A 13954-nucleotide genomic window follows, 5' to 3' on the forward strand; every position below is an offset into this window, starting at 1 on the left:
CTACCAAACATACAAAACAATGCTGACCACACTATTTGTCAGGTGAGACTTTTTGTCCTCGTACAATATTGTCCATTTGCAATTGCCCAAGAGCTTTCTGTAAGCTTTTATCCTGTCTCTAATTCGACATAGTGAATCTGCTTGTTTGCTCAAGTTTGGTTTTTTACAAGCTTTTATTTTTATAAAATGAAATTTTAAGGGTTGTTTTTAAAAGATTTATTCCACCACAAGTTGTTTTAGTTGTCAAAACAACTTGCTTTGATGGCTGCAGGTGAACTGCGATCATTTTAGGCTTACAATTTATTCTGTGGAGCGTTTCTGCTGCTCACAGTATTTTTTTGGCATAAAGTCAGGACATGCAGAGCCACTTACAGTACATGCAGGACTTGCCTCTTTTCTTTTTCTTGATCTTACAAAGGATTCTTGCTAATAATGAGCTGAAACAGCACCATTCATGTAGATTTTTTTGGGAAAACTTAATTGGTTTATATTCAATCTACTTGCATTAGTTAAATTAACTTCATGAATTTGTATTGGGACAACTTGCATGAATTCTGTGGAACTCTGCTTTTTTTTTTTACAGTGTAGAAACTAGGCATATACTGTAGAAGATCTTTTTTTTGTGCTACATGGTACTACAGAGCATTTAGTTAATATTGTGGAAAAGATGAATTGCCCAACTGGCTGTTTTAGTATAAATTTGACTGTTCTGATATTTAATCAAAGCATTTACAATATATACTTAAGGACACAAGGATACAAAAGTAGCTTATTACACTTTAAGCAACTATATGCAACCATATAGAAATAATCTACTCAAAACCTAAAATGAGAGTTCTTTATGTGCTTTAACGAAGGCTTTGGGGTCTGTATGTTTCCTTAAAGTCCCAAAAGCTTAACAGCTGGCCTGGCTTCTTCCTGGAAGAGCTTCATTATTGATGAGGAAACAGGGATAAGCTAGTCAAGAGCTGGGACGGCTAGTTACTTCAGCTCCAGTTCTTCTAAACGCACATGCACACATGCACAAAACAGCAGTGGCCTACTTAACGTCTTCGGAAATCTGTGGGCCAATGAGTTCAGGAGAGTGCATTTAATAAACTGCTATTGCAGAATGTTTTCAGTAATTCAGTTATTAAAACTATTATGATTAGAAATGTGCTGAAAAAAAACCTTCTATCCGTTAAACAGCAAATGGGGCTATATATATAAATGGGGCTATTATATATTAATGTACATTTTTCTTCCTTCAGAGCCCTGTTTGATTATGACATAACAAAAGACTCCGGCCTGCCCAGTCAGGGGCTGAACTTCCGCTTTGGCGATATCCTGCACGTCCTCAATGCCTCAGACGAGGAGTGGTGGCAAGCACGACATGTGACCACAGATGGCGAGATGGAGGAGATGGGCGTCATTCCCAGCAAGAAGAGGTATGTTGTCCCCCATGGATTCCAGAGCACAGGACGCTGACAAATGAAAGCTTGGTTAACCTTCCTTACCATTAATCATGCAATTTGTACATTTAATGGCACATTACCCACAGCTCTTAATCTTTTTTTTTTTTTAATGTTTCTTATATAGGTTCTTCTGTTTCAATTCACTGCTGTTGTTCATTTAGATTTAATTCTCACCCACTGTGCATGGTACTGTCATTGTTATTAATGAACAATGAGCACACAAATATATCTGTAGTGTTCATTATATACAGTGCCCAGCATTTATAAGTACACCTCTCACAAATCTATCTTTTAATTTATTTATTAGGAAGCTATACAATGTTGTATTTGTGCATTAGTTTAGTCAGTACTGAAGCCAAATCTGGAGCTAATCTAACAAAATAACGTATATAACGACCCAAAAACTTTATAGAAAAATAATAAATACAAATTTTAAAAAGAGGAAAAATCAAGAGAAGCAAAAAAAAAAATCTAAAAATTTAGTTGAAATTTTGTAGGTTGTATTTCTTTTTTTTTTTATTGCAATACTTTACTTGAATTTAGTTGTATTATCTTTCCATTTACAAATATGTTTGGTGATTAAAATATTATTTTAATAAATATTACCGTTTAATAAATCTTTTTTGTTTAAATGCACCAAAATACATTGCCTATATTCACTAAGAAATGGATACAAATATTCATTTTCAAAATGGGATGTACTCAATTATGCAGAGCACTGTGTAAGTATATATATATATATATATATATATATATATATATATATATATATATATATATATATATATATATATATATATATATATATATATATTGTAGTATACTCGTTTAAATGCTTAGGCTGGTGTAAAATACTTTTTATTTTTAACTAGCAGTTTTTATAATAGTTTAATCCTAACATCCTGTTAAACTGTCTATGCCCCCACCCCATTCTTTTGCTCTTGTCACAGACCTGGGGACCATTTTCACGTCAACATTTTTAGCCAAAAATAGAATCTTTTTATGCATTTTGAATGACTGTTTGCTTGATAACAGCATTTCTGAAAACAGAGAACTTTAAAGGAGATCCTTGCTATGAAATTTGATTTAGGACTGACAATGTCTGTTTTATTTTAATACAAGTCATGGGTTTATGGCCACCTGACCATACAAAGTCTAATTAAAGCCCTAAACTTCAGCTCTGATGTGTGATGCTGTGAGCGTTCCTCTCTCATTCTCTCCACACAACTGTTTGCTGATAATTGACTTCTCACCTCATGTTAAAAATGAACCTCTCTCTCATCTCCCCACTGATCACACGCCACTGTCAGCAATGATTCGTATTTTTAGAAACAAGTTGGAATTTCTAGTTTTGCTAAACTGTTTTCATGCTTTTGAGCACTGCATGCCTAATGACTTATAATTATGTACTTATGTAATTCTGCAAATATATCTTGCAGCATTCAACACACTCTGTACATTTACTTAATGAACTCGGTACAGTTGTTGGAAATCAACATTGAAAAAAACTTGACCTAGCTCTGTTTTTCCTCTTCAGGGTGGAAAGAAAAGAAAGAGCCCGGTTAAAGACGGTCAAATTCAACTCTAAATCTCGAGACAAAGCGGTAAGAGAGTTTGCTGCTTAAATATTTATCATGTCTGGCATGACAAAAACATGCTTTTAAGTATGTTATACACTAATACATTATAAATGTCCCTTTTGTGTAAAAAAATGTCAATTGGTTTACTTAAAGTCATGTCGACATATCAAGAATCTGAAAACAGTGATGAGCATGTCTATTTTAAAACACTGGTATTTTGATAGTATTTTTAGATGAAAAGTGCTAACAAGATATTCAGCATTAGAAACATTTTGTTGCACCTTTGTCTTGCGTGACATTTCAAAAGCCAAATCTGTTCTCACATAGGACAACTAACAGCTGGCGGGTGCAAAATCTAACAGTAGTGAATGATGCATATAAGTTATGAATCATTCTTCTTGTTTGAAAGTTTCTATTTGGGAACTGAATTCACCTCTCTTTTACTGGATGTAGTGTACTAATCCTGTATGTTTGTTCACATGTTTGTCTTAACCGCATGTGACTATTAGGGCTGGACGATATGGCAGAAATTATGTATCATACTTTTTTTTTCAGCATGCATGCATTATTTGGTCACAATTAGTAACGATGGTAAAAAAAAAGATTCACATTTAAACAAAGTAGTTCTTTTGAACTTTCAGTTTTCAATTTCCACAGAAATATGAATTAAAAAATATAAAGGACCAAATCTACATCGTTTCTGAAGGATCATGTGGCACTGAAGACTAAATTAATGAGTGATTAAAAAAGTGTAATTTGTCATCACAGGAAATACAAGTTTATAAATGTATAATATATTAAAATGTTTAATATATTAGGTTAAGAAATAAAAAAATAAGATAAGAACTTTTAACCAAAAGTGTTTAACCAAAATATAATTTGTTTTTTCATATTATAATAATATTTGTCAATATTTCTATATGTACTCTGTTTGAATTAAATACAGTAGGTATTGCATGAGCATATAAGATAAAAATAAACATAATAAATATTGTGTTAAAAATGAAGTTTATATATTATTCCAAGTAAATATATTAACTTATGTATGTTCCCTTTATATTCACTAATATAACCATCATTATTACCAATATAAAGCATTCCTAAGCATTGTATACTACAAAATGTAATTGTAAATGTTACACTTTTATATACAGCATGGCACGTGTTACTTCTTAATATTACTTCTTAATACTCATACTTCTTATCCAAAGTATACTATTTATTGGTCACGCTTTGTTTTGATGGTTTTAATGTTGAATTTAAGTTACGTTGCATCTACATGCCAACTAATTCTCATTAGATTATAAGTAGACTGTTGGGTTGAGGATTAAGGTTAGTGTAAGTTGACATGTGCTTGCAAAGTTTCTTATAGTCAGTTAAATGTTTCTTGAAGGAGCAGTAGCAACAGATATTAAGCAGACAGTCTACTAATACTCTAATGGACCATCAAAATAAAGTGTTACCTATTTAATTTATTGTTTATTGTAGATTTTATTATGCATGCTTTCCCTCTCTTCTAATAGACTTCAATTGATCATACATACAATATAGCCTGTTTATACCAAAATAGGGTTACCAACTATTTTAACTGTCATCATTAAGAAATGTGGAACTAGTGTAACCCAATCCACATTCTTACAAAAAGAAAGAATGCCAGAATTCTCAATGTTCATTCTCTATATATCATACAATATATCGCCCAGCTCTAATGATTGTAACTCTTTAGTCTTTGCAGCAGTATTACTGCAGGTTTAGCAAACTCCTGCACCGGATCAGCTCATTATCAACTCTTTACTCTCTTCGCATTTTCAACTGCATTCACTAATGCAGCATGAGTGCATGAACATTTCAGAAAACACAAAAGATAAACTGTACTGTAATGTATACGCTTGCCATTGACGTCAAACTGCTCTCCACTTCTCTTCCTGCACATTGCTCATCTCTTCATCCGTTTACTGTGTCTTATTTATTGTAGCTTTTTCCTAACCTTTCAATCAATTGTAATCATTTAAATCAACTAGGGTTAATTAATTTCAAGGGTTAGTGCATGTAAGTGCATGTTTTTGATTTGTGTTATCTAACCAAGGCCATAACCATAACTTGAACATTGGGAGGGGACCAAAATTTGAGCGCAAATTATGTCAAATAAATGATTTGAGGTCTTCAATTAAAAAAAAAAAAAAAACTGATAAAAAGTTCAGTTCGCCTCACGGCATATTCATTCCGGATTTTGTTTTTTCTCAAAAAGTTTTCCAAACATAGATTTTTATTAGCTATTTGCATTTTAGCTCACTTTTTCACTGTACCAAAAAAAATCCTTTGATATCTGTGAACAGTACATCTCTGCCACCTTTGATTTGATTGATCATCTCAGGCCATGTTTTTTAAGTGCTATTGAAGTGTATTCAATCTGATTACAAGAAAACATTGCTAAATACAAGCCTAAATGCTGACAAAAGTGTTCACTTTCAAACACTTCCAAAGGTGGTAAGGTCAACATGCACTTGATAGGGTGCTTTCATTGAGTAGATGCTCTTATGTTTAGGTGCGTTAGAAAAGCCCCAGTAAATGTACTCTCACCCTATTGACCTGTTTGTTATGGAATGTGATATACCACTGCACTGCATCAAAACTACAGTTGGGTATTTTTTTTAGGTTTTTTAAATAATGTTAGTGGCAAATCAATACTTTTAAAATGGTAATAAATAAATAAAAATGACCCAAGAATGGCACACATTTATTTTTGTCTCTATTGACAGCAGTACCAATACAGTACCACTTTTGTAACTGATACCTAGCACAACAGTATGATACCAAAAAGGTGAAGTTAGACTTATGTGCGAAGTTACAAAAATGCCATGCACACTCCCAGTGAAAATGAAGTTGTGCACACTCTTTCGCCAACACTGCAATGGCGTCATATTTGTCAGGTACACTGAAGCGATCCTGTGGACGCATAGAGTATAAACAAAGTCCTTTTAAGGCTAGTCATTTCACTCGGCGGCTATCTTTGAAACACCTCTCAGGCAGTATACTCAGGCATTCTGTTTGAATGGGGAAACATCAAATTCTCCAAAACTGCTTGCCAAGCTTACGATTAAATTTTATATTAGGAATCACCAATGAAATTAAATAACAGCAACTGTCCCTTTAGTTTCATTTCTAAACGTTCAAATCACACAAAATCTGCAGAAACTCACGTCTTGTCAGAGCCCCTCCCACGGAGTATTGTCAGTCTATAGCGATTGGTGATTGGCTCCTGTACTAGAAGGCGGGCTTTATTCGCCATATAGTGAGTGATGATTGGCTCCTGTACTAGTATTCAATTCAATTCAATTTAGCTTTATTTGTATAGCTCTTTTACAATGTAGATTGTGTCAAAGGAGCTTCACATAAATGGTCATAGTAACTGGATAACTGTAGGCGGGGCTTCATTCGCCATATTGACCGTAACACTTTCCCCCATTCAAAAATATTTGAGTGACATGTCTTGTGTAATCTATAGTCCTGGGTATAAATCAGCTTTTATTCTCTATTTGCGTTTGCTTGCTACACGTTTATGTCAACAACCCTTAGAGCTTTCCTATTCAAACTAGAAAGATGCCAATTGCAACTTTATGCCACACACCACGCCTACCAAGTAAGAGTGCTTTTGGTAATGGAAAGGCAAGCCTGAACAGGATGACCCGTACCAAATTGTACTGTGCTGTACTAAAATTAACCATACTGCTCAGTGGAAATGCGCCATAATTAGTACTTACAGTATTCGTCACACTGAGCAATCCCACTGAAGTACCAACGAATATGACAAAATAAGAGGGAAAGGTCTAAACAAAATTCAAGCACAAATTGTCACAACAGCATTCAATTATGGCAATATCAGAAAAATACTGAGCAACTGATGTTATGTCACTGAAGCTAACTAAAGGAAACAAGCCTAAACATTAAACTTCTAACACTCCTCAATGTCTGTGATGGTTATGACCCTGCTATAAACTCACTTTACTAACAGTATTGTACCTTGGTTGTGGTTATTACTACCCTTTAATTGTATCTGATGTTCAGTAATCCCTCATAAACTCTACTGGGTCTGTTGCCATCACCAAACCAATCTAAAAGCTCCAGCAGCAGTGATTTAAGCTTTTCACTCATCATAGCACACGTGCTGCTGATGATGTGACAAAAAAAAAGATTTGATTTGATTTTTGTCATTCCAGCCTTATATTATTGGATGGCGATGGCTACAGAGTCAGTAACATGGGCATCTGTTAAGTTGGGCATTTGATCATACTTCAACTAGACACCCAACACCATTCCATCTGTTCTTCCTTTTTTGTTTTCCCTCCCTCCCTCCATCCCTCCCTTTCCTTCCCAGCAGTCACTCAATGACAAGCGTAGAAAGACCCTGTTTTCGCGAAAATTCCTTTTCTCCAAGAACAAGGACACCGGTGAGCAGGACACGAGCGATGTGGACCGTAAGTACACGACCTGCGGACACAAAAAAAGCACTGGACGAGTGCAGGACGGGGTAGCGCCACATGCGGCTAAGCCAAAACTGATGAACAAAACTCCTGCTTATGCAACAACACTGAAAATTTGTGCAAATTCAGTCCATTCCTTTAGCGTCAATGCGAGAACAGAATGTCCACTTAAAGTCTGTTGCAAAGTGGGAGTGATGTTCATCGGTAAGAACACATATGTTGTTCTAGTAATCACTGTTATTTTTGTGGTTTTCTCCCATTTCTTGCTCTCTGCTGACTGCTCCACAGGACCTGAGTGACGACAAAGGCTTGAGTAAGTCCACAAAGGCTCCAGCAGATCTTCCCCACCGGCCCCATCAAACTCCCATCATTCCCATTTAAAATTGCACGTTTAGCACAGATATTCTGTTAGAAATGTGTTGCTTCTGCAACCTTTTTGTGTCAAGTCGACTATAAAACACAAAGTTTGCTGATTGGCACTATAATTAGGCCGTTCATTGCCCATTATGGCCAAAACATGGTTCAGATGAGTTGAATCAGTCACTCTTAAAGACACAGTACACCCCAAAATAAAATCTGTCATCCTTTTCACTTGTTGAAAACCTATTTGAGTTTATTTCTTCTGTTGAACACAAATGAAGATATTTTGAAGAATGCTGTATGATGGTACCCATTGAATTCCATAGTATTTTTTATCCTACTACATACAGTAAGCCAGTGGTTATCATCAATCATCATTTTTTTAAAATATCATCATTAGTGATTATAAGAAAAAAAAAAACTCAAAAGGTTTAAAAACCACATGAGGAAGAGTAAATGATGAGGAATTTTTCATTTTTTGGTGAACTATCCCTTTAAGATTTGCATTAAAATGTGTTTAGTAATTAGCACCGAACAATATGTGTGTTTAAGGTAAGGTTTCAAAAATGGGCATTTGTTTGTTTAGTAATAATTAAATTAAAATAAAGCTGCATAACTGATTAAAATGTAAAGATGATTATAAATCATATCTGGATCGATTTTGACCCTTGGACTCGGATGTCATTCAAAATAGGTCTAATTTTTGTTTTGAAGATGAAGGAAGGTCATAAGTCTGTGATTAATAACATAATTTACATTTTTGGGTAAACTAAATCAGTGTTTTTCAACCCCTTTTCTGGAAAACCCCCAACACTGCATGTTTTGGATGTCTTTTTTGTCTGTCAAACCCATTACAGGTCTTTCAGTCTCTGCTAATAATGAGCTGATGATCTGAATCAGGTGTGTTTGGTTAAGGAGACATGAGCTGCGTCCCAAATGGCACACTATACACTATGCACTCATGCACTATGTACTTATGCACTTACACACTCAACAGGATAGTACAGTATATGCATGTAGTGTCGTCCCAAATGGCACATTAATGTTTTTTTACTGAGCGGAACCCGTTTCCCTGATGACGTTTGACGGTTGCCAAATCAGTGAAATAAACAACCAAATTATCAAATAATACCTGCCGTGAGTATAACCGCATTCACCATCGGTAGGCGCTATAATCACTCTCGTAAGAGAATTTTGCTTTCACCATCCAAAATAAATAAAGTTATACAACATGTGTGTCCGATAGCTCCACCCCTTTCCGCTACATAAGCAAACCTGCGGTCGTTGAGTGCGTGAAGTGTCCATCATTACACACTTCATTTTAGCGGCTGAATGAGTCCATCATCCGGGTTATTAAAGTGCACTTATTATTTTTAGAGTTTTCAGTGTGAACACACTACTTGCACTATTTATACTACAAAATGCTGTAGAATAGTGCATAAGTATGCGATTTGGGACGCAGCTATGGAAAGTGTGCAGAGCTGATGGTCCTCTAGGATCGTGGTTGAGGAACACTGAACTAAATAGTATACATACTGTATAATAATGCTAACCTGATAGGACATGTTCCTTAATTATGAACTATGTTGATCCTGGAACAACATTCCAATTAGCCAATCAGAATTATGGGATACGTTTACCATTTATGTTAAGCTTAGGCCTACGGTTAGGTTTATGCACTTCTACATGATTGCTTTTATTCCCCTCTGATTTGGGGAAAAATTTACAGTTATGGTTGGGTTTGTGGGTAGGGAATAGGTATGGATTTCATTTTCAAACAAAAATTATGTTCCAGGATCAACAAAGATGTTATTTCAGGATCGCATCATACTTGGCAAAATCCAGACGAGCATAGTGATATACCACAGAAGAAAATTGCAAATTAAAAAAAAATTGTAATTACAATGTATGGCAACACAATCCCATTAGACACACAATGTAATGAAATTTTTGTCCAAACTGTGCAGCCCAGTTCAAGCAGTTCAAGATCAAGCAGTCACAGAGATATAAATTATATTCCTCTAAACTAAAAACTTGAAGACAACACTTGGTAAAATTAAGCGTTTAATGTCTGATGATGGAAAAGTTAAGTACTTCAAGTAAATAATTTTCATCTAATGATTTTGGTTGATGAAAGAAGTAAAAGCTATCAAAAGCCATAGTTTAATACTTTGAGCAAACCCTTAACACAAAGTGCACTGCAAAAAGATTGTATTATTAATTATATTATATATATATTTTTTACTTTATTTACATATTTCTAGTCCAAACATCTAAAAAGTCTTAAATCAAGAAGTATTTTCTAGACAAGCAAAATCTGTTGTCTTGTTTCAGAAACAATATGATAAAAAAGTGTGTTTTCCTTTAAAACAAACAAAATAATCTGATAATGGGGTAGTCGAAATAATCTTATGTCAAAGCAAAACAAGATTATTCTGCTTACCCTGTTGTCTGATTATTTTGTTTTAAGGAAAAAAACGTATTTTGGCGTTTTATTTCTGAAAACAAAACAGTTTTTTGCTTGTCTAGAAAATGCTTCTTGGTTTAAGAATTTTTGCATATTTGGTCTAAAAACAAGACAAAAACTGTAAGTGAAACAAAAAGCATTTTTGCAGTGCATTTCCCCACCCTCCTTATTCCCTTTACTAAGAAATCAGTATTTTTATTCAGTGTATAGTTTTTGCCTGATGGATGATGAAATGTAGACTTTTCAAATTTAAGCAACCAGTAAGCGACTATCTAGAATCTGCATACTAGCAATGCCTGGAAAACCACCCGCAGCACATCAGCATTGACACATGTACTACCATATCAGCATTGACACATGTACTACACTCTCAGAAGAATGCTGTCACTCAGGCCGCTCTCTTACCAGTGATAATATAATGTATCTTTATTTGTCACTAAAGAATGCATATTGACACATTAAGGTTTACCTATTGAAATGATGCTACCTCAGTGACAGATTTAGTACTTTCTTCTGATGGTGTAAGGGATTCCGCTTTGGTTGATGATTTGCAAACAAATCGTTTTGGAGACAAATAATTCAATGCAAATAATTTTGTGGTGAGAAGTCATTTGAAGGCATAGTTCACCCAAATAAATGAAAATTCTGCCATGATGTACTTACTCTTGACTTGTTACAAAGCAGTTTGAGTTTTTGTTTTGCTTTGTTAAGCAGAAAAGAAGATAAATGAAAACCTATAACCATTGACTCCCATTTGTTTTTCCTAATATGGAAGTCAATTGTTGCAGGTTTCCTTCATTCTTTGAAATATCTTATTTTATGTTCAACAAAAATTCAATAAAAAACCCTCAAAACTAGTTTGGAACAAGTCAAGGGAGAGTGACAGAAATGACAGAATTATCATTTTTAGGTAAACTATCCCTTTAACCCTCATGCTCTTATTTATCGTCTCATCTAAATGACAATTTTAATGTTTTGTTTTGTTTTTTTTGTATATTATTAGCCTAAATATTGCAGTTCTAAATGTTTGGTATTTTTTTTAGGAAATATATTGTTCTATAACCATCTAACCAAAATAAAGTAAAAACAGTAGCATTATGAACTATTTTTAGTTTTCTGTACATTATAAATTTATGTCTCATAATAATAATGCTAACAATTAAACTATATAATCAAATAACTCCAAACTTTTGAATTACAGAGTGAAAACAGCCTATCACAGTAGAACATGAGGGTTAAGATGCGCATGATTGATTGGTTGATTGTGAGAAGATTATTTACCATGACTCTGAATGTCTTTTCTGTGATTTCTACATTGATCCACTGTTTGGTGGTGGAGTGAAGCCCTTCTGTCCATCAGTGTTCAGAGCACCATGACCGTGTTAAGACTGTGTTCATTCAGAGGCTGTCAGATCTTTTGAAATGTTGTGGCCTGAAAGCAATTTAATAACAAATTGACAATGCTGAAGCCTCCGAGTCGGTTCTTAACACTGCCATCTGCTGGTGACTGCTCTCCTCTGTTCAATTCCTCAAAAGCTTTAGTTTTTTATGCCTGTGGTGTTCATTTTCCCCTTTTATGGTTTCAGAGCATGTAACGTCTAATGCCAGCGATAGTGAAAGTAGTTTCCGTAAGTGTGTGTTTCCCTTCATTTCCTTTGATGTTTTTAATTGAATTAATATCTTTAATTTGTTTGTGTTTAATAGATTTATTTCCCACTGTGTTTCTTTTGTTATATAGTTATATGCACGCACACACACAAACACACATGCAGGATTAAAAGATTTATTAATAAAAACCTATATCAGAGATGTGGTTTGGGACTTCAGTTGAATTTAAAAAATAATGATTTTATTTTAATCTTAAAACTGGAGGATGTTAAAATGCAATAGCCAAAGTAATAATTATATATATATATATATATATATATATATATATATATATATATATATATATATATATATATATATATATATATATATATATATATATATATATATATATATATATATAAATTTACCAAACAGAGGCTTATTTTTAGTGGGCCTTTCTTGTTGGTTTTGTGTGCTAAAGCAGGTGATTGTTATATTTGCACTTTGCTACAGCCTTCAAATAGCATGTCACAGTCACTTGAGCATGTTTTGAGTCTGTGTTTTGTCAGCGGTTTTGTAAAACACGGGCTGCCGTTCACATCGAGTGGTCTGAAAAACCTCTTGAACTTTTATGTAGTGCTACATGCCGCTCAAATACATCTCATTTGAACAGTGAGTGAAAAAGAGATACAGCAAAAGCACGCATGCTGCTTTAGGGTGACTGAAAAATATATTAGAAATTATTAATCATGAACACAGAGGAAAAAGCAATCATTTGAACACTGGACTTTATAATTCAATAACCTCTGTGCAATTTTTTTTATGTAGTCATTGATCTACTAGTAGATCATTAGTTTAATATTTATTTATTTATATGGACATGTTCCAGTTAACTGTTCAATAGTCTGAGGACTGTCAGATTAATCTTTTTGTTTTTCAAAATTTTTCAAAATACGCCATCATAAAAACGAAATTCTCAAAGATGCTTCTCAAAACCTTCAGTCCTCTGTAACAACTATATTGTAGTCATTATTTTAGTTTTAAAATTAAACATGACACGTGATTAAATGTACATAACCCTTGAAACCTGATACACTAAGACAGGGTATTATTCTAAGCTAACCTTAAATGCATGTTGATTAAGTGAAACTCTCTTACGGTTTAATTCCACAGTACTCATGTCAGTTTCTCTCTTTTCTAGGTGGACAGGAAGATTATGTTCTCTCCTATGAGACGGTCACACAACAGGAAGGTGAGAGTCTTGCGGAATATTTCAAGTTTTCTTTTTTATAATACACTAGATTTCATCACTTTGCCATTGTGTAACTATCACTGTGGTTTTTACAGTGAGTTACAGTCGTCCAGTCATCATCCTTGGACCCATGAAAGACAGAATCAACGATGATCTCATCTCCGAGTTTCCAGACAAATTTGGATCATGTGTTCCCCGTGAGTTTATAATCATCGTTCTGTTTATTCCTCAAATATTATTGGTAACACTTCATAAGAACAGCACACTATGAATCGTTTATTAAGCATTAGCAGATCATCAGTTGTATAGCATTAACTCAGATATTAAGCAGTTTGCAAGTGCAGCCACAAATGCTGTGTTCTTGACTTATAAGCACATACTGTACATGTATAATAGGGGTGTGACTGATCACAAATCTTACAGTTCGGATCACATTATTGTTTTTTAGTCACGGATTGGTCCATTTATTTTGGTTAGCCAAATGTAGTTTGTTTTCCAATTATTATAAAAACAGTACTGCAAGTAGCATTTGGTTTTGGCAAACAGAACTTATTCAGAAACTATTCAGTTATTCACTCATGAAACTTCAAGTTTCATTGCTAGATGGATCATTTTTGAAGAATTATTCTGTGGCATATTTTTGATGGCTGGTTGTCACCACCTATTGGTTAAATAATGTAATTGCTGCCTACAACTTTTATGTTTGAGCGTCAAGTTAAATGCATATGATAATGATTTTCATCTTTGCCATAAACATCAGTGGTTTTATC

At 34.1% G+C, this 13954-nt stretch overlaps 1 protein-coding gene and 1 long non-coding RNA gene across 52 annotated transcripts in view; one reads left to right on the forward strand and one right to left on the reverse strand.

The window, feature by feature from the left end:
- The window catches only part of dlg1a (discs large MAGUK scaffold protein 1a), a 220569-nt gene that overhangs the window by 197135 nt on the left and 9480 nt on the right, over positions 1-13954 (forward strand). For 15 of the 51 annotated variants that reach the window (XM_005165898.6, XM_005165899.6, XM_005165901.6 and 12 more), the window contains 6 exons: positions 1251-1427; positions 2992-3058; positions 7410-7509; positions 11929-11970; positions 13134-13184; positions 13280-13381. In XM_005165898.6, the coding sequence (XP_005165955.2) occupies positions 1251-1427; positions 2992-3058; positions 7410-7509; positions 11929-11970; positions 13134-13184; positions 13280-13381 (539 nt within the window). 51 annotated transcript variants of the gene reach the window in all.
- LOC141386296 (uncharacterized) lies at positions 687-11758 on the reverse strand. Its single transcript, XR_012408007.1, has 2 exons — positions 11624-11758; positions 687-1463 (listed from the first exon to the last, which is right to left on the reverse strand). It is a non-coding gene; the product is annotated as an uncharacterized lncRNA (long non-coding RNA).

This window comes from Danio rerio, chromosome 6 (genome assembly GCF_049306965.1).
Source record: "Danio rerio strain Tuebingen ecotype United States chromosome 6, GRCz12tu, whole genome shotgun sequence".
Classification (NCBI taxonomy): Eukaryota; Metazoa; Chordata; class Actinopteri; order Cypriniformes; family Danionidae; genus Danio; species Danio rerio.